General features: G+C 35.4%; 1 protein-coding gene across 3 annotated transcripts in view; it reads left to right on the top strand.

The window, feature by feature from the left end:
• The window catches only part of CDC42SE2 (CDC42 small effector 2), a 60,519-nt gene that overhangs the window by 13,928 nt on the left and 23,864 nt on the right, over positions 1–22,727 (top strand). For 2 of the 3 annotated variants that reach the window (XM_039366499.1, XM_039366497.1), the window contains one exon: positions 20,537–20,847. In XM_039366499.1, coding sequence (XP_039222433.1) covers positions 20,794–20,847 — 54 coding nt within the window. In that variant the 5' untranslated portion in view covers positions 20,537–20,793. Of the gene's footprint in view, positions 1–18,552; positions 18,684–20,536; positions 20,848–22,727 lie in introns of those variants that run through there. The other variant, XM_039366500.1, reaches the window with a different exon arrangement.

Raw genomic sequence — 22,727 nt, 5'->3', positions numbered from 1 at the left:
AGTGTTACAGGAGATGCTTGAATAGAAATCCCATGTCATGTATGAGCACACATTTTGAGATTCCAGTTCTATTTAGTATTATAGCAAGTCTTCTCAGGTGTACCTTAGAGTCCTAAATTAATTGTCATGCAAACAATTATTATTATTTTTGCACAGTTGGACCCACCAATTGTGTAGCAAGGCATGCTATACAATATTCTGTGGGCACTGGGTGAGATGCAGATTATATTTTTATTACTAGAAAGACATGATCATTGAGACAATATTCCAGAACTTAGTTTGGATCTCATTGGTTGCTCTAATATATTCTAACCCTGGATTCTAATATCTGTGTGCTTTGTTCATCTATTGTACTAAATCACTATGAGGTTGATTTTATTTGGCAATGTATAGAGCAGTGATGGCGAACCTTTTAGAGACCGAGTGTCCAAAAACCGCCGCATCCTGCCTGCTTCGCCCCATCCTGCCCACCCGCAGGGCCACTCACCGCCTCCCGGCCCACCACAGATTGACCAGGCGGCCCAGCAGCACCATGGTGGCCACACCCTCTGCCTGTGCCCCGCAGATCAACTGCGCGTGACAGGGCATAAGGGCGGAGTCTTGTCCCTGCTACCCGGCTGCCATATCCTTGGCTGTGCTGCTCTACGCAGGCTGCGCTCAGGGATGACTCTCCTCCAGGGGGGCTACTGGTGAGAAGGGGGCCACAGGAAGTGGCGGAGCTGGGGCAATGGCGTGCGTGCCCACAGAGAGGGCTCTGAGTGCCGCCTCTGGCACACGTGCCATAGGTTCACCACCACTGGTGTAGAGGGAAGCAACCATGGTAGTTGTAAATCATGGATATGTAAACTTGATATGTGAACCATTGGTTATTCACACTATTGCACAACAATGCTGACCTAACCTTGGTTTTTGCAGGTTTTGGAAACCAGAATGGAAATGTGTTATAAGTATTTGATATTTTTTCTTGATTTTTCTTAAATTGCTCCCTTTATTTACATTATCATTTGTTTATAATATTTATTATGAGGCTAAATCAGATTTGTAATAATTAGTTTAGACTACTATGTCTCATTGTAAGTTCCTTTTTCCAGTTCTTTAAAATCTTTCTGTGTAACAAATTATGATACTAGCATATTACCACAACTTTTTGAGGAATTGTTTGACATTCTGCATAGGCACTGTATTCTTTATTTATGCGGTTTAAATAATCTTAAAATAACATTCAGATTCTTACAGTTTATCTAACAATTCAAACACTGAAAGTTAGGAAGTTTGTGTCTTTTTGCTAATCCTGGAGCATAACATCCTTAATAACACATTGAATTGTCCATATATTATAGTTATCTTTTTCATTCACATTACTTTGAGTGAAATAATGTGAACGTAGCTAACTTTTGCATAATGCAGAAGTGCTATGAGGCCCAGAATGTGTCTTCTTCTTGGTAGTTTATTGTACTTTAGCTTTTGAAAGAATAAGTCAGTGTTACAGTTTGACCAGTGTTCTAGAACAGCAAGTCCCCAACCTTTTGGGCACCATGGACTTATTCCGTAGAGAAAGGTTTTTCCACAGACCGGAGGGGGCGTGGTTTTGTGTGCTGCCTGCATTCTTCAGATGGGGCTTTGTTTGTTTGTGTGGCCTGGTTGCTGGCATGCTGTGGACTGGTGCTGGTTCACATACCCTCTGTTCTAGAAGGTAGATCTCATTCGGACATGATAGCATAGGCTGTGTGGTCAGAAGGTATTAAAGATTAGGAGAGTGGCTACAAACAGGTTTGATAGCTGGACAGAAAAAAAAAATACCTAAAGATAATACAGCTTGCATTATATGTGTGTGTCTGTTTATAAGAATATGTGTATTTAAGTAGTTTCCATAGGAGGCCTCAGTCATATATGACATATAAAGACTGATACAGCCTTTTTTCTCACAAATACAATTTCTAATATTCTCTGTCTGCTAAAGACAAAACCCTGAGAGGGAAGCTGCTCGCAATACATACTGTAATCTCCTTTCCTTCATATTTAAATATTAATATCAAATGATTCAAATTATGGTAAAGTGACAGAACATAAATTATTAATAGTTAATCACAGTAGTTAATAACAGTTAGCATTAAATATAACATGATTGATATTAATTATATAATCACATTAATGACTGAGCATGATGTTTCTTTAGGTATAAGGCCAGTAATTAACTGCTATGGTTCTATTAACGCTAAAAATAAACTAGATAATTTAAGTAAATTATATGGTTTATTTAAATAAAATTTACTTACCGTATTTTCTGGCATATAAGACGACCCTTGACTTTGGCGCCGATTTCCATGCCTAGAAAGTCATCTTATCCACCAGAAACTACCGTAATTTCCGGCGTATAAGACGACTCAGCGTATAAGACGACCCCTGACTTCGGCGCCAATTTCCGCGCTTTAGAAAGTCGTCTTATATGCCGGAAAATACGGCAAATATTACTGGCTAATACTTCAGATGTAATTAACAGAAGGTGCCCTTTTTATTAATGATTTCATTTTATCCATTTGTTTCCAGTATTTCTATCCTGTGTTTTATCTGGAAAGGCTAAACATATAGCTTCAGATAAGATAAGATAACCTTTATTGTCATTTTTTTTTTTTACTGTGGGCACAACAGCACACATCAAAAATGAAATTTAGTTGTCCACTCTCAAAGTAAACACATACATGACACACACCTAACATAACTACAGACTCTGGTGCAGTCTGCTGAACTTTCTTTCCAAGTAACTTAGTAAACTATCACTCTTATATCATAGCTTTATTAATTTTATTTCATAAAGTGAATCATTATCAGTAAGTAAACATAGAGAGAACGTGTAAAAGCCCATCTTTTCACCACTTCGATCTCTGTTATTGAATTGAAAGATGCTTAATCTGAAGTAATTTATGAAACACCAAAATTACTAAATCGTGTAGGATTCTTTTGCAATTTCTATAATGTAATTAGATTATTGGTTTTAATCAATTCTCCATGAAATATTTAGATTGGGATCTGACTTTCATAGTCAATGTTAAGAAAAACGTAATTCTTAGAGCTGGCAAATATTTTTGTTTAGATACACAGGTTCACAGAAGTATGCCCCAGAGTTAATTAGTTTTGTATCACGTTTTAAATTTTTAGTTTTTTTTTCAGATTCAGTCTTACTGTTTATAGTAATTATTAAGTTTTTACTCTGTTCTGTAATTTGCTCTGTTGAGAATATTTTGTGCTTTTGAATGTCTTTGTGTAATGAAGGTAAAATGAAATGTATGAGTAAGAAATAGGAAAAGTCCACTGCAGACATCCGAGTCTGATTCAGCAACTAACAAACAGTTTCAGTTACTCTTGCAAGATGCTAGTCTGAGAGAGTATTAATCCTAATATAGGTAGTCCTCAATTTATGACCACAATGGATCCTGGAATCTTGGTTATAAATTGTTGCAGTCATGGTACCAGTGTGATTGGACTTGATTTTATGATTGCAAAGCCGGTCATTGTGGCCATTAAATGAACCATATGGTCCAGCATATCCAATGGGAATTTTTTTTGCCATTCTGCTGGAAAACAGCAAAATAAAAATAAAAAATTGCAAATTGTGGTCACATGACTGCAGAATACTGCAAATGGTCATAAATGTGATCTCCCAAAATCCAGTGACTGGGGAGGTGGGACAGCAGTCATAACTTGGAGGAGGGGCCATAAGTAGCTTTTAAAAAGTTTGTCATATCTTCAAAGAGTCACTAAGCAACCAGTCATAAGTTGAAGACTACCTGTAAGGGAACTCAATATGGGTACAAGGGCACCCTGGAATGGAATAAGATATTGAAGCCTTTAAACAGGACTGCTAGAAAGAAAACATGAATGCAGTTTGTTTTGTAAAAATCACTGTGGATTATTCACTCATTTTTTTTCTTTCCAAGATGCTAAAAATCCCACTCTGGATTTTCTATGAATACTGGAGTGCAAGGATCTTACTGAAGTCAGTTGTCCCCTGTATATAAAAACTTGCCATATTACATTCCTTCACGGAAAATGAATCGTGAGCGATGTAAATTAGGTATTTATTCAGTGGCTTGTTGTGATGTTAGTCTTTTAACAAAACATCTTATTATTCTCATTATCTGTTTTTGAACCTAAGAAGATAAAATTACACCCTGCCTTCAGTTTTTTGTTTTCCATAAACATGCTGGTTGACATTATCTCAAGTTTCTTGATTATTTTGACATCTGTCTCTACATTTGGCATTTCTCTTTTTAAATATGGTTCTATTCTTCTATGTAGCATATTAAACATAACTTTATGTGAGGAATTAGGTTGAGTATTTGCACACACTCTTTTTAATATAGATATATTCACCCATCTTTTCCAACCACAGTCTTGCTGCATCTTTGTTGATATACAACCATTAGCACCTTATTGCTTTTTCAGCAGATTTAAGGAGGTTAACAATCTGTTAACAATCTGTGTTTAATATTTTCCTGTTTGATCCCTGAATTCAACTTATTAAGCAAGTCTGTCATTCTCAGCACCCTTTAGTAACTTTCTAAGTCAGTGATGGCAAACCTTTTAGAGACCGAGTGCCCAGAAACTGGTCCCGCCCCTGCCCCGCCCAGCCTGCCTGCCCGCAGGGCCACTCACCGCCTCCAGGGCCTGCCGATCGCCCAGGCAGCCCAGCAGCACCATGGCGGCCACACCCTCTGTCCACGCCCCGCAGCATCAACTGTGCGCATTGGGGCGTGAGGGCAGAGTCTTGTCTACACTGCCTGGCTGCCATGTTTTCGGCTGCACTGTTCCGTGTAGGCCATGCTCAGGGGCGATTCTCCTCCAGGGAGGCTGCTGGTGAGGAGGGGGTCGCAGGCGGAGGCAAGGCTGGGGTGCCCACAGAGAGGGCTCCGAGTGCCGCCTCTGGTACCCGTGCCATAGGTTCGCCACCACTGTTCTAAGTGCTTCTTTGGATGCTGCTAAGGGTTTTATATTCCTGTCCTTTCTAAGCAGGCATGATCAATGTCGTTTGTTCTGAAGTTATTACAGGTAGTCCTCACTTACTGACCATTCATTTAGCAAGTCTTCAGAGTTATTACAGTGCTTTAAAATAACATTATGGCCCCTTTACAACCAATTGCAATGTTTGCAGCATCCCTTAGTCACATGCTCGTCATTGTCCTCAGTACACCTCCTGTGCCTGATCTGTAGTATTTTTCTTTATTTTCCTTCTTGCAGGGCAAAGATATTGAAGAGAGGGATTGCAAAAAAGTAAGCTATTTGCTATTCTTGAGAGAAGTGAGATCATGCTGGCAACTTGGGGCAACTTGCTGACAGTATTCTCTTGAAATCTCATCCTCTTCAATCTCTCCCCTCTTGTGTGTGGGGGGAGGGGAAAGGGAAGCAAGCAATTTCTGTAGACATCTCTCCTTTGCCAAACCTTTTCCCCACCAACAGAGCAGAGAGATTGAGGAGAAAGAGATTTAAAGAGAACAAACTGTTTGCTCTTCTACACATAAAGAGCAATGCGATTATGCCAACAGCTGGAAAAGTTAACTGAGAGCTTATAACACCATGTTACTTAAATGCAACTTGCTTCTTTCCCACAGTGAATGTACTTTACAGCTACTTTGAGTGCTTTATTCTTTTTATGTATATTTGGCTAATCCATTCTTTTTCACTCTCTCATTTTCATTATATTTAAATATAAATATTTGTACATAAATATATTTGTATATTTTAAAATGTACTTTTAAATCATTTTAAATGAAATATTTAAAAAAATATAAATATTTTTACTATATTTTAAATTACATGAACAATTTAGTGTTTGATAAATGAATAAAAAAATGGAAGAATCTAGGCTATGTACTTTTTAGTCTATAGAAGACTAAAGACCTGTCTAGAAGACAGTGTGACATATATCTAAGCAGGAATCAACTGAGCTTTAAAAGCACCTGAAGATAAAGCAGATTATTACATTGTTGGGGAATTTTTTTATTATTCATTTATTTATTTAAAAGACTTGTGTGGGCAGCCCATCTCATAACCCATATCTTAAGAGACCTTGATAACTACTTTTGTATAATATATCTTAAATAAATAAAATAAAAATAATCATTGTATGTCCCTTTGAATGTAAATGTTAATAGCATTTATGGTAATACTCCACTTAAAAGCACGAAAGTCCTTTATTTTTGGTCTTTCTTTTGTCTGTAAAATTGTTTATTTAAATATTGAAATATTTTTCTTCACAAAATATTGAAGTCATTGGGTCTTCTGTGGGAAAGGATCAGAGTATCATAAATTTCCTCATCTAAACCTGAAGCATGTCCTAGAAAGCTACTTGGGTCTAGTTAAGTTCTCTTGGACCTTTGTTTCCTCTTGATTTACTGGTGGGAAATACAAATATGCAGGATTGAAATCATTTAAATCTTGAATTCATGTTCCCAGACAAAGAATAAACTTCATCATTTTCTGTCTATGTGATGTTATTTCTAGCTTAGTACCTGCACTTGATAGATTTATTCTTTAGCCATCTTTTTCACACAAAACAATTTCACACTTTTGTATTTTTGTAGCCTTTCAAAGCAGTACTTTGTGTATTGATGTATTTAATGCAATTCTTTTTCTGCAGTGCTTCCTCAGTGTAGGCTTTTCAGTAAAAGAGAAGAGGGCCTGATTATTACTAAACTCTACAATATGTATTTGTTGGTTAAAGAAGAACTATTTACTTTTAATTCTGCAAATTATTCAATTAAATAGCAAGAACAGATGGGAAAGTACATTTATCATGGTACTGTGCTCATTAAGGCATGGCAAGGAATTTAACCTTAAATAAATTGGATCTGGTTCCATGGCATTCTTTCATGAATTTCTAAATAGTGCTTCAAGTATCCCTCAGGTAATGAACCTCTCAAAAGCAGTATGTTAGAATTATGATATGCAAAATATCTTCTGTTTCTACAATAAGAACATCCTTATTAATATTCATATATAATACAAACCAAAATTGACAAAAGGTCCAGGTGCTTCATGACCTTCAGTTAATTGAATGAATTACTTTTGACAGTAATTAAATCTTCTGTTTCCCCACTAGAATTATTTATAGTATACTGACCTAAAATGTAGAAAACTTATGTTGTGTCACAACAAGTGTAATTTAGCTGAATATCAGGAATAAGGGACTAAAGAATTATGACATTTAATATAAAAGTGCCATTTTTTTACTTTTTAATTATCAATTTGTATTTTTTAGAAAATACAAAAAGAGAAAAGGACTGTTTTGTCAAAATATTGAATAAAAAACAGGTCTACTCCTGCCTTAACATCCAGCTACTAAATGAAAGTCATTGTCCCAATCAGTGCCTAAAAATGACTGTCTAGGACGAAACAAATAATAGCTTTGTTAGTTTGACAGAGTTGTAGAAAAACTAGATCATGAGATCTGAACTGGTAATCATAACCAAAATGAGGCTTCCAAACAGTCGTCAAAATTATTCACTCTGGCATCTTGCTCTGATGTGTTTGACTTTAGAATCAGTTATTAATAATAATAATAATAATAATAATAATAATAATAATAATAATAATAATGATAAAATTGGAAGGGACCTTGGAGATCATCTAGTCCAATCCCCTGCTCAGGCAGAAAACCCTATACCATTTCGGACAAATGGCTATCCAGTTTCTTTTAAAAACTTCCAGTGTTGGCGCATTCACCGCTTCTGGAGGCAGGTTGTTCCACTGGTTAATTGCTCTAAATGTCAGGAAGTTTCTCCTTAGTTTTAGGTTGCTTCTCTCTTTGGCTAGTTTCCACCCGTTGCTTCTTGTCCTGCCTTCAGCGCTTTGGAAAATAGCTTGACTCCCTCTTCTTTGTGGCAGCCCCTGAGATATTGGAACACTGCTATCATGTCCCCCCTCATCCTTCTTTTTGTTAAACTAGACCATACCCAATTCCAGCAACCGTTCCTTATATGTTTTAGCCTCCAGTCCCCTAATCATCTTTGTTGCTCTTCTCTGAACTCTTTCTAGAGTCTCAACATCTTTTTTACATCGTGGTGACCAAAACTGGATGCAGTATTCCAAGTATGGTCTTAGCAAAGCATTGTAAAGTGATATTAATACTTCACGTGATCTTGATTCTATCCCTCTGTTAATGCAGCCTAGCACTGTGTTGGTTTTTTTGGCAGCTATAGCACACTGCTGGCTCATATTTAAATGATTGTCCACTAGGACTCTGAGATCCCTCTCACAGTTACTACTATTGAGCAAGGTACCCCCTATACTATACCTATACATTTGGTTTTTCTTGCCTAAATGTAGAACCTTACTTTTTTCACCATTGAATTTCATTTTGTTAGATAGCGCCCAGTGTTCAAATCTGTCCAGATCCTCCTGTTTGAACATGCTTCATGGACAATCTTGCCTTCCAGCTATGAATAGGCAGATCGGTTAACAATGCATATTTTGCCTCATGTATAACTGTAGCCTTAATGCTAACTGTAAAGAATAACTCCTTTTTTAAAGCTGTGATTGTTTATTCAGTGCTGTTTCTTCATAAAATCTTGGTACTAAAAAAAATAATCTGTGAGTGTCCTGTGAGCAAAACTAATGTTCTAAAATATTCATTTTTTGTTGCAGAAATTAAATCATTTATCATTATTCTCATTTTACATCAAAAGCATTTGTTCATTTGAAAAACTGTGGCACACTGATGAATTTCCATTTTTCTTTTACTTTCCCTAGTCTCATAATACCAAAAATACCGGGTGAGAGGTCAGCACTCCCACTGGTTACCCAATTAAAGGGGAGGTGGTATATGCTCCCCCCCCAAAAAAAAATCTGAGCATCCCAACAGTATCGGATCCTCATCCTTAGTTTGTGTTATTTTTCTTCTTGGCCAATTTAAAGTTTAATTTAATTTTGGCCAAATTAAGATAAAAAAACACTAGTTCCTAAGGCTGAGGTACAAACACTTTGGCTGCTCAGTGTTAAAAGAAGGCACAAAGAGAAAATAGTGTCTTAGTATCTAATAAAAAAAGAAAAGAAATCAGGATGTAGCTGGAAGGTGAAATGAAGCAGAATTTCTTTTCAATAGGAACTTGCTTCCAATGTTCAATTGCAAAGTTATATTTGTAGCAATTTTTTGTACATTAGCAGAGCTGGAATTTAATCAGATTTGCTGCTCTGAGGAGGAAATCGCATGGGCAGAGCGTTTCCACTTACCAATGACAGGGGCCATTCGACTGTGAAGAAAAGCTTAAATTCTATTTTAGACTAATTTTACAAATGCTAAGAAACCATCATACACAGAATGCAGATAGGCCTGCATATCCCTAAAATAATGAAATAAAATTCGTTGTGTACACATCTTTAAGATTTTCTTTGTCCAGAAAAGGGGCTTGGTCCAAATTCCTAGATATCTGTACATTTGTTTAACATGAGGTAAATATGCACTAATCAGAATGTGTAGCACAGAACTATAACTATTTAAATTCCTTATCGGTTACAGCTTGGATATAATGTGCATTGGATATAGGATGAATTTAAAGAACCCTAATTCAAACATCTGTTAGATTTTATCACAAGACAACTCATGCAATATCATTCCCAAGGAGATAACAAAATTAAAGCACAAAATCTCTTAAGAGAAAATATTTAAGGAAAATAATGAATTAGAGATACAATAAGTGCAAATATATTTGTGGAGAATGGAATGGTCATTTATTTAAAGTCTGCTTTATAGATTAATTGATTTTTTTTTGCTATTAGAGGCCCATTAGAGTGCTAATAAGATACACACATCTGTAACAACATAATCTGCAGGGATGTTCACAGCCATCTGTACTTGTGCTTTAACAGGACTGTTGGATCTACCAATCAATCATTAGTTATTTATAAATCCAATAGATTACCTGTAGATGTGTATATCAGTATACGTTAAAATTAAAAAATATGAATGATAAATTATTGTAAAAATATTTAGATTTTAACCCATCTATAATTTGGTGAATTATTAAAAAACAAAGCAGAACTATGATAACAAATTGGATCAGATAGAGATTTAGACACATGTTAATTGCTTTTAGTAGAAGTAAATTCCTTTATCTTTCTTTCCCTAGGAACCTTAGTGTAGGAAGAGAGACTCCCAAATTCAAATTGTAAACATTTTTTGCTACCATTAATGGAAATCTTAGAAACAACACTTAAGTTATACCTTCCTGTAACAAAAAGCGTAACTCCTGTGGTGAAGTGGCATTCAATCAGGCTTGTACATTTGTGATTTGCATAATAAACAATTTCTCGGATATATTCTGAGCTTAATGGACTGCCTTATATTTTTCAATAGCCTCTTAAGCATTTATTTCAACTAAAGTTTAGTTTTGTTAACAGTTAAACAAACCTGGAACCTAATAATATTTGTCAATTTTGATATTATTGAATAGAGATAAGGATAAACCAAGCTTCAAGAATTTTACAATCCATAAGGGTTAGGGAAAGGCTAAAATAAGACTTCCTAAAGACAAATATCTAAGAAGATTCTCCAAACTTATTCTTGTGCTGTCCAAATTAGAACTTACATGGCATTTAACTTAACATTAATTTGGACATTCTTTAATCTGGTAGGCATTCACTTGTGTGTTTTAATTTATTATTTTAGTGTTTTTAAAATAGTGACAAAAAAGAAATGGAAAATGCTTCCGAAGATAAAGATACATACATTGTAATAGATACTAATTTGTGTGTTTTTAAGTTATGATGATTTCAGAATTTTAGTATTAAGTTAGAAGAAAATACCCATAATGTCCCATAGAAGCCTTTTTTTTTCTCAAAAGGCAGTGGACTTTGTTTTTTTCCTTGAAGACATTTAGCTTCTCATCCAAAAAACTTCTTCAAGGAAAATTGCCTTTTTTTTAAAAAAAAAAAAAAAAAAAGCATCTTTGAGACAACATGACCTTGGATGACTGAGAAAATCCATAGAAAAAACACCCATAAATATTTTAATAGTTAAAAGGGAGTTCAGGCTGGTCTTTAAGGATAATTTACTCACATTTTAAGTAGTCTTCCCAAGTTATGATTAAGAAAACTCAAATAGTGTTTTAAAAATACATTTTAAGCCTGCCACATACTAATATTCTTGCTTTGAACCAACTAGTGAAACAAGTTACAGTATTAATGATAATTTTAAGTTGTTAAGATTGTATTTTCCAATCAGCTGTGTCAATGAAGAAAAATGTATATATTTCTATTTCATTGATCCTAATTTTGTTATTTTTCCTCCAAATTGTATACTTTCTACTCTTTATTTCTTTTGAAAAATTATCCTTTCCCTTTGTATTGTACACTTAAAATTAACTGGTACTGTAAGTGGTTAGTATCTCTGATGCAGTTATCTCTTCTATTAATTTATGGGGTTTTTTTATTTTTAACACAGTTTTTCAGTGGTACTCTTTGAAACCAATTAAACATTCTGTAAAAGTCCATTTTTGACACTATAGCATAATTTCTCTATTGTTCTGCTTCAGGTTTTTTTTTTTAAAACATAATGTGTGAGTTTGCCTGGCAAATTGTTTTCAAGTATTTCTGCAAACTATTTCAAGTGCCATATTATGGGTGAAAAACTTCATGCCATCATTATGTGTCTGGCTTTAAGGGTAGCATTATTGATAACTACATGTTCTTATTGTAACCTTTTAGAAATTATTTAACTATGCTTCAAAGTTGGGAATGTTAAGTTATTGGGTTCTGAATGAATGGACCTGAAGAGTGCTTTGATTTCTGAGAACAACTCCTAGAAGATAGTATAACTTTGAAACTTGCACAGGTTGGATTCTTTCCCTTCCATGGCTCTTCATATGTAAATAGGCATGATTGAGTGGCTGGAATTATTCAAGGGAGAGGGGGCCAGCAAGAGCTTCATTCTCTCCATGTGAGTGCTCTGAGAAAAGATAATGAAGCCCTTTGTACCCCCTTGAAAGATCTGCATTTCAGCTGGAATTGGCTGAGCAGCTGGCACCTTAGCAACAAGACCTAACAGAAAAGAATCAGAGCAGTCTTCCAAAGTGCTAGGCAGACAACGTGGTCACAATTTGAGATGTTGAGCTTTATAGATAAACAAGACCACCGTTTTCTGAAGAGGATCATTTTTAAAATCTGTTTTAGACAAATGAAACCATTTCTGGTGACAACTATTACCGGTAGCGCCTTTAAAAACGTTTATCAATTTGTAAGGCTGACATGGAGCTGGGGAGTTTGCAACAGCAGGAATTGGATTTATATTCGTATAAAAGTTGGAAAATCCTTGGTTGATTTCAGGCATTTTATTTTGCTTTTTGCTTTAAGTTTTCAGCAGCATTTAGGGCCATAGTCATTTGAAGAAATTTACTAAAAATATTTCAGTGGTAACAAGATGTGTGTCTTCACCCATGTGATTTTCTGTTTGCATAAGCTCTGATTTAATCAGAATAATGGTGCTGATGTGAATACAATAGACTTCATTAATCATCCAGCTGTGTAGAGTGATTCAACTAGCTCTACCACAGTGTTGCTGGGGAAGGGGGGGGGGAGAAGAAAGTGAATAAGAATACAGGTTTTTTCCTAGCTAGGGTTACATATTTAGTAATGTGTGTCAAAATTTTTGTGATCGATTGACACACAGGGAGATTTCTGGGTGGTCGGTGGGAAGGGAGTAATGTATATGAAGTAGTATGTGATATGCCCCCCAAAATAATTCCTTATGCTGTCCTTTCTTCTAACGAGCAGGAAGTTGTGAATATAATAGCACAGATAACCAAACTCCATCATAGACCACATAAAGTAATTGTGGAGAGTTCTAGTCATATCCTAATGGTGGATTGGTCCTCTTCCCAGGACCAATTACTTTTGTCGGGTGACTTTGAAATTAGGCTGAAAAGGTGTGTACAAGCCTGGGTTCATAGGCTATATGCTATTATCTAAATATATACTTAGACTTTGTAAAATAGTTCTTTGGAACTTAGATAAATTATCATTATTCTTTGGGTCATTTTTCAAAGCATCTGCTCAAAATAACAACTGCCATTACCATAATATTCACATTCTTTGTCTTGATGGTAAAAATTTCTTATGCAGAATAGCTTAATGCTGTGAATATTGGTAGAGGAGGCAGCAATAAGAGTTCTTTCCAAGACCTTTGGGACTAAAAAAATTGGGAGGCATTTCTATAACTTTGGGGGTATTGGAGCAACATGTGAACTTTATTAAACATTCACTCATGTTTAATCTTCAGACACAGAGCAGCTTGTACAAATCATTACTGTAAATTGTACACTTTCCCTTACTTACACGTCTTATTTGACTATTATTAAAACATTTCATTTTAATGAGGCTGGCACCCTCCCCCTCCCGAATATAATTAGAACATTAGTCTTAAGCTATTACTTTAGGTCAGGTTCTAAGATTTGGGAATTCAAAGCAATTTTGGATTAGATGTACTGTATTTAGCTGCCTTTTTAGTGAAATCATTACCAGTATTTCTGACAGATGACTTTTACTGTACATTTCTGTACTGCAGCCCAAAACTGGAATAACTTCCATTAAGAAAATGGACTGTAGATTCATAGTTAAGGTATTCTAAATAATACTGTAGAAAAAAATTGTATCATTTTCAGGAATTCGTGAGTAGCATGATGGATGTTCAATGATATATTTAGTTCTTGACAGAAGTTCAGAAGTTCAGAATCAGTGTGGTTACAAGGGGAAAAAAACTGAGGCAATTACTCCAAAGGGTGGAGATGAGGGCTGTAATTTTCGACTATACTAGTTTGTTTCAAATGGATAGTGTAAAATAATTATTTGTTGAAAAATTAATATTAAAGAATATAAAGGATAGTCTCTAAATGTTGCCTGTTGTATATGCGATAGTCATTTGGTGTGATCTCTTTTACATTCTCAAAATAAGTAATGAAGTCAGAACCTGCTTGTAATTACAGAGTTTAAATGACAGATTCCTGTAAGTCAATAAGATACTTTTGTCGGCTGCTTCTTTCTCTTATAATAAGGCTACTTTTAATTATTGTGCAGTTTCTCCTATAATACTGTAAATCTACCTACAATTAGTCTTCAGCATACAGAAAGTCTGAACTATAACACTGTGCCTATCATTATTTGAAACCATACAGTATTTAATCACAGAAATGACTAAAAACATACTTGCTCAGCATAACAGCATAATCTCTTGCTGATGAGGTTGCGCCCATTAGTGAGCTCTAGGTAAGAAACTACTGTACCTGTGTACCTATGGGAAGGGAGGGAAAGGTTGTTCTTGCATGGTCAGGCTATTTGCATTTTCCTTTATGTAGCCCAGAAATAGGAAGGAGCATGGCAGGCAAACAGGATAAAATGCACCACATTTGCACTGATAGAAAGACCAAACAAAAAACAAAAAAAAACCCAACCTCCTTGTTTTCCAAGATAATCAGGAATCATTTTTTTGATTCCTGTAGTGCTGTAAGAGAGCAACAGATACCTCCAGCAGCAAAAATTGAGCTTTCCCTGTATATAGACTGTATTATTTTGAATAAAGTAATACTTAATATGCAATAGAAAATGAACTTCTACTCTCTTGTGCTAAATTAGCACTAAAAGGCCAATATCTGTACTTGAAGTTATGTGTATCTCAATATATTAAATTGGAAGTAATATTTTCTTCTGTTGTTCATTTTAGTTCTATTATTGCAAATAGGCTAAAAATAGTTTTTATCCCACAGATGTAACCATATTAAATATTATTGTATAGTGCAGTGTTTCCCAAACTTGACAATTTTAAGGCATGTGGACTTCAACTCCTCATGCCTTAAAATTGTCAAGTTTGGGAAACACTGCTATAGTGCAACATTGAAGTGCAATATTAGGGGCAGTGCAATGGTGAATAGAATGTGAAGGATGTGTGTATAATGTATGTTTTTATTTGTGGTTCTAACTTGTGTGTAGTGTGCACTGTGGACAGCACTTAATTTCGTTGTGAGATAACACAATGACAATAAAGATATTCTTTTATAACTTTGTCCCTTTAATTGAATATACTTTCTTCTTACCCCAATGTTAATTTCATTTACGCAGATATTTTGTAGGAATATTTGCTAAATCAGAATATTTTGTGGGAATATTTGCTATAATCTTCCTTTCAGTAGTGAGTGTTCTAATTACACTATGTTCTAAGATCTCAACCCTGGATGTACTGAACTGCAAGTCCCAGCTTAGATGTGACTAGGTGTTTTAGTTTGGGTGTTTTAGTTTGATAGTAACATCTGAGGATCATAGATTTCCGACCCATGCTTTTTCATGCTTTATTGGTAACACCTCTATGTTTCACATTTTTTCCAATCCAAATAAAGAAGTAAAGGGAAATATTTTAAGAAGATAATATGGTATAATAGTTGGGGGTTAAAAATCCAACTCAGAAATGCTTTGATCTTCAAAGCATTCATTTAATTGGAAATGTTTGTGTGTTAAACATTTTAATTTAATTACTGGATCGGTATCATAAACTGTATTCTGGCCCAAATACTTTGCCTCACTCTAAAACGAAGATAAAGAAGAGAGGGGAAACCCTTTTTTTAATTTTGTGCATATCACAAAATCTCTTTATAGTCAGGCTGAAAGTTGAAAATGTTCACAAAGCAACAGAAATCCAAAAATAACCACATGCCTTACAAGGCCTTAAATGTCATAGGCTTGTTAACTGTAAAAGAAATTGCGTGGGAGTAACTGAGCATGATGTGTTTTCTGAAGGAGAGATAGCTTTAATTTGTAACTTTAAAATATATTAACTGCTAAATGACTTTAATGGGAAATATTGCATTTATTATGCATAAGGAGGAGCTGCACTTATCTAGTAATAATGAAAAAACAGTGATTCAACCTTGCTTTATACTCTAGTGGTACAAAGATCTATTTATAGCGAGCTTTATGTGATATAGCAGCTCAAGAATGCTGTATTTTGTAGTGGTTTATTAAGCAGCATGTTTCTGCCACAGAACAAAAAACTTGCTGTCTGATGCTTTATGATGCATCAGTTATGCCAAGTATTTAATGGATATCAAATTTTACAAATTATGTCATCCTAACAGGGAGCAGGAGTGGAAATAAGGGTATGTTTACATAAGGGCAATTCATCTATGATAGTTAAAATAAATTGCATGACCCATTAACACTAATTCCATCTGACTCCAGGGGAAAAGATACTGCTTGATATTACAATGGAAAAACGTAATTTTATTATATGCCAGAACTTCAACAAAACAAATAAACTAAGTTATCTATTATCTGTTCTTACTAGCATCTTGCCAGTCCTCATATAATGCTGGTTTTACATCACTTCAATGCAGCTGTTATATATCAATCGGAAAGTAGATTTCCTATATGTAGAGCAGATGGCTTAAAAAATTATCAAGACATTAAGATGGTATTAGCATTTCTTAAAGTATTCATCATTTTCAGATGCTCTATAAACTTTCTCTAAGAAATACAAGAATTTAAAACACATGTTCATATTCACATACTCAGTTTCCCACTCTTATCTTTTTTATATATGGACTGCAGGATGTTTTCAAGCTCTCGTGTGATAACAAAAGACAATGTGTGCATTTACATGTAATCAATTTTATTATGATACTTGTTAAAGCAACTACCTAAATGGGAGAGGAAATGGCAGAATTGTAGTAAGGATACCTGTTAGTATGTTTTATGAGTTTACAAAGAGCTTTTTCAAGCTGAATCAAAACTTTTTAGGGAAGAGTTGTTTGCTTCAGATTTTTTTAGCATTGCAACATGTGTTGATAACACTGCAAAGAAAAGAAAACAAGTGTAGATACTGATGTCATCTCAAGAGACCATTAAATCCTGATATAAGAATACCCCTCCAAATACAAGAACCTGCACACCATATTTTTCTATGAGGAATTACTGAAAGAGAAATGTGTGTACCAAATGAACCATTTGAATTAAAGATTTCAAATGATTAAGGCTTCCTTAACTCAGGAATTCTGTAGCTTCTTTGAGCTACAGTCTCTACTTCTCTAGGCTACAGTTTCTGATAATGCTAAAAATACCATATTTCAAGACAATTAAGTTGTAGAGAGACTGCCACTTTTATTTTTTTTAAATAGTAGATGTTTCCAATTATCTCCTAGCCCTCATTTAGTGACTGCTTCATTTAACAATCATTTACAGTTACGACAGTGATGAAAAAGTACCTTTGCAATTCTCACATTTATGACCTTCTCAGGTCTGTGAAGCAAAGGAAAGCTGAGGTAAAATCATAAGCCTAGTCACGGTTTCACTTAGGCACTGCTTCACTTAAGCTTGTTTTTTGTCTCAGTTGTGGTTGCTAAATGGCTGCTCTTGTTATAGGTACTCCTCAGTAATTGGGACTGGAATTTCTGTCTCTAAGCAATGTGATTGTAAAGAGCAATATCACATGACTGTGTTGCTTAGCAATGCAATCCCAGCACTCCCTTCTGCTATGATTAGTGAGGATTGCAGTTTGTTAAGCGAGACCTAGGTGGCTTGCAAGTAGACTGGCAGACAGGTAAGAGACCAGGAAGGGAAGATGGCCAGCAGGCACAATAGGCCTAAGAGTAGCTGCTCCTGGTTGGGGAAAGATGTGTTCGTAGCCCGTGAGGAGCAAGTGCAGTGGGGCCGGGGGGTGGCTGCTTCCAAATGGGGGAGAGTGCAAGCAACTTAGCAGAGTGACTTGCAACCTTCCCTGCTGGTTTCCCCATTGACTTTGCTCGTAGGAAACTGTCAGGGAAGGTCACAGAAAGTGGGATGCTGCAATCATAGGTGCAAGTCACAGAATCACAGGGCTGGAAGGAACCTTGGAGGTCTTCTAATCCAACCATTTGTCCAAGGCAGGAGTCTTTATACCATTCCGGACCAATTGTTATCCAGTCTTTTCTTGAAAACCTCCAGCGATGGAGCACCCACAATTCCGGAAGGCAAGCTGTTCTATTGACTGATCATTCTCACTATCAAGAAATTCTTGTCAGAAAACTTGGCAGAACAAGGTTCAATATTCTTCCCATCATTCACAGGAATTTTCTGCATTCACCCTTCCATAGTATGTCCAAAGTATATGTATGTGTAATGACAACAACACACAAATAAAAGATAAAAGTTGTAATATGGCTTTGTTTTTGTTTTAGCATGATGTGTAATCTAACCTACTATAGATTAGCATGTGTGAATCTGGCCAGTACAAGTACAAACATCTTGGTTTAATGTTATAACTGAAGTACGATACTTCTAAAAAAAAATTTATTATGAAATTATGTTGCTCTATTGCCTTCATTTTTATGGGAAACTAAACTAAATAATATTATCAGACATTTGTCTTTGGTTTTCCTTTATCAAAGAAGACTTTTATTTGTGAACCAAATCGTGTCTGCATCATATATTTCGTTTTTCACATATCAGAAAAATATTGGGATGGGAGAGTGGAATAGTGCCCATCAGTGTGAATAGGTTTATCTGGATACCTGTCAAATGGAATGTTAGATATCATTTCTCATTTCAGAAGTAGATGCTGCAAACCACCACCTACCTTGATTATGTTATCACTGCAATATATTACGTTTTGACGTACAGCCTTTGTATCACCATAGCTTGGAGGAAAGAAAAGGAAGAAGATAACTTTGACATAGGTATCCCTTAGGTTTGAAAATTCTGTGTGTGTGTTTATTTATATGTGCGTGTGTATGTATATATATATATATATATATATATATATATATATATATATATATATATATATATATATATATATACAGAATGAATATATACACACACATACACACACAGAGAGAGAATACACACACACAAATATATATATCGAGAATTTTATGAGGATATTTTTTCAACATGAAAAAAAGTGAATGTTATCAGTAAACACAGGATTTCTCTTTTTTTAAAAAAAATCACACTGTAACATTCACAGTGTATATAGATGGATTTGTTTTGATTGCATAATCCATATCTTTTCTACACAACAGTACTGAGGGTTTAATGATAATTTTCATTTCTATAATTTTAGGCTGCTAACTCACAACAACTTCGGGCAGCTTATACTTAAATTTAAAAAAAATGGAAATGACAAAAAGAAATAATGAATGCCCCAAAACAACATACAGTGTAAGCAACCCACATACACACAATCCAACCCAAAGCCTTCATCCAAAAGGGACTCATTATTCACTTTACCCCAAAACCTAGGAGAATAACCAAGTCTTTATTAGTTTCCTGCACATCCTCAGGGTGGGTATAAACTTTCCTAATTTAAACCTCAAAAGATTGTAAATTGGCCACACACAACAGTTTAAAGGACTTTTAATCATGCATCCTGATACCGTGTATCTTTCTATAACAGTGGTTCTCAACCTGTGGGTCGGGACCCCATTTGGGGTCAAACGACCATTTCACGGGGGTCGCCAAACAACGCAGTCCGCCATTTTCCCCCCCTTTTCCTTAGCTGTGCTATTCCCTTTTATTCTATTGGCTTTTGAAAGCCAATAGAATAGGCTCTCTTGAATAGAGTCTAATTCTATTGGCTTTCCAAAGCCAATAGGAATTGTCCAGGCTGTCTCTGCCCTGCTGAGCCCGCCAAAAGTCCCAGTCTGCAAACGGGGCTGCACCCGTTGAGTAGTCCTCGACTTACCGACCGGTTGAGTAGTCCTTGACTTACGACCGGTTGGGGGTCGCGGCATTAAAAAGGTTGAGAACCACTGTTCTATAATATATTTTGACCATAGCATAAAATAATATGGGAGAATATGCCAAACAATTAAATAAAAGCAGTGGAATGCCTCATTAACTCTTCAAAAAAAATCTAGGTTAGAAATTAACTACCCCTTCAGTCTCACAAAAGTATGGAAGCAAACTTGTGTGTTTCAATTTTTCCACTATAGGAGCTTAAAACCTTTTAAGGTAGCAGTTCAAAAATAGTCTATATTTTGAAAACTCCCTTTCTTTCAACAATAAGGTACAGTAGTCAATTTATGTTCGTCTGACAGCATGTCAGCTTGAACACAACTAGACTGCATAAACAGACTTAAATGAACTTAGATTGTTGAACAGGCTGCTGACATAAACAGATACTACAGAGATAAGGGGTATTGTAACCGAAACTTAATTGCAATAATAAATAAGGTTGCTGGTAAAGAATCAGAAGGACTATTACTGTGTCATCTTATGATATCATGCAGAAAATGTTCACATGGAATATTTAATGTGGCCTTTTTTGGCATTCTCTGAGAAGTATGGAAGAGGAGGGAAGGCAAGATAAAGTACATTCTCTGAGTCTCTGCATATTTGAGATTTATTCCTTACAGATCTTACTGTAGAAAAAGCAATTTTATATTCATTTCCATATAGCATATAACTTGTAGAATATGGAATGTTTGGCAATTAAAACCCACAAACTATGAAATAACAGATTCTCATTGTGTAACAAGCATTATATCACATTTCTTTAATTTTCTTTTTTTTGCTTTTCTTCCAGGATTTTACTAAAACGTTAATAAATGAAGAAACTATTGGTTTGGTGATGCTGCAATCAATACCTTGAAAGATAAAGAAGAGAGCTACGTGGATGCCAACTTGATTCATTTTGTAGACAAAGAAGCTTAAAGGACGAATTTTATTTAGTTACTGTGGGACCTCGTGCACAGTGATTATTAGGGGAAGATACCTTTCAGATTTGAAGTATTGTGTCTCGCTTCTAACTTTTAAGATTTGCACTTTGAACTGTTAAAAAAAATGAGTGAGTTCTGGTTGTGTTTCAACTGCTGTATTGCAGAACAGCCTCAGCCTGTAAGTATGGATTTTAGATTACTTTTCCATGGTTGAATAATGTCCTTTACATTTTATTTTATTTTATTTCTTTGTTTTTAATCATTTTAATGATAAAAATATTACTAGTTATAAGAAGAATTAGTTTGGAGCCATTTTGTGGTATATGCCTTTAATTAATCATTTCTAAATTTGGGGTGTCTGACACTTCACCTCATAAGATCATTTTCTATCTGGGGTATTGTTTAAATTTGAAAAAATAGTAAATGTGGTTAGAGGTGTTCTCTTAGAACCACAGTTGAGTGAAGCAGTCATTAAACAAGATGCTATGTGACCACCTCATTCAATCCTGGCTCTCTCAGTTACAGTCATTAAATGACTGCACAAGTCCCTAAGCAAACACTGGGGAGAGGGTTCAGGCTTCCCAGGCATGGTCAGACAGAACGTATGGGGTCCCACCATACCTGGAAGGCCCAGGCCCTCTCCCTATCCCATTGGGGAGAAAAATTACGAGAATGATGTGTTTGGAAGGAAATCTCTCAGCACACTGGAGGAACAGACCTCAAATCTGGTGAAAACACTGGTGAATGGTATCATTCACTTGATTAGGGGACTGGAGGCCAAAACATATGAACGGTTGCAGGATTTCGATATGTCTAGTTTAATGAAAAGAAGGATTAGCAGTGTTCCAATATCTAAGGGGCTGTCACAAAGAAGAGGGGGTTGATCTATTCTCCAAAGCACCTGAAAGCAGGACAAAAAGCAGCGATTGAAACTAATCAAGGAGAGAACCAACCTAGAACTAAGAAGACATTTCCTGACAGTTAGAATACTTAGTCAGTGGAAGTACTTGCCTCCAGAAGTTGTAGGTGTTCCGACATTGGAGGTTTTAAGAAGAGATGGGACAACCATTTGTCTGAATGATATAGGTTTCCTGCTGGAGCCAGGGAGGTTGGATTTCCTGCTGGAGCCAGGGAGGTTGGATTAGAAGATCTCCAAGGTCCCTTCCAATTCTGTTATTCTATTATTCATTCTGGAAAAGTCAGATTAAATAATCAAGAGATTATTGTCTCCTGATAATAATCCTTGAAATAATCTTTTTAGTGTGGTTGAAATGATTGAACTCTGTCAGGAGCAAAGATGAGAAGCACTTAAGTTAAATAAACAGGCAAAAAAGTCTGAGGTAATCAGACTCAAGTTACACCCAAGCTGTAAAACTACTTTTAAAGTCAGAATACTACGAGGAACCCTCGGAAACATTTTGAAGCTATTTTAAAATTAAGTTCTTCTCATGTTCATGAGTGAAAAGGTCAAAATAATGCCTGTCACTCAGTTACAAACACATTTTGTAAGATTCACCAGTATAGTAAAACAGAGGCTCCAATATTCTCTGAAAATTTCCACAAAATAAATGACTAACTTTCAAGCTGAATAGAAAAGGGAACTAAATTCTGAGACTGCTTGAATTCATAACCAAAATAAAAATATATACTTAATTATAAGCTTCAAGATATATAAGATTAAACCAACATTCTCAAGAAGTAATCGTAATTTTAATTTTTTCAAAAAGTTAATCATGATGTTATTCGGTCAGTCAAATCCAACTCTTGGCGATTCCATGGGTAGTAAAAGTTAGCAATATATTTATTTTCTTGAAATACGATAGAATGAAAACAAAAATATATGAAGCAGTAAACATTCATCTATTTCCCTAAAAAGGCACTCGCATTGTGTCAGAAAGAAGCAGGAAATAGTTAATGTCAACCTCTGCAAAAGCATTTCCCAATCTATATAACCTGTCTGATCTAAAGAAAGCCTGAACTGGGTTGGAATATTTGGCCTATAACAAAGGAAGACAGATTGTCAGGGGATATATTAAATAGGTTGACTGAAACTTTGAA

This window comes from Crotalus tigris, unplaced genomic scaffold (assembly GCF_016545835.1).
Source record: "Crotalus tigris isolate CLP2741 ecotype Arizona unplaced genomic scaffold, ASM1654583v1 scf7180000020342.816771, whole genome shotgun sequence".
Classification (NCBI taxonomy): Eukaryota; Metazoa; Chordata; class Lepidosauria; order Squamata; family Viperidae; genus Crotalus; species Crotalus tigris.
This window is presented reverse-complemented; position numbering and strand designations above follow the sequence as displayed.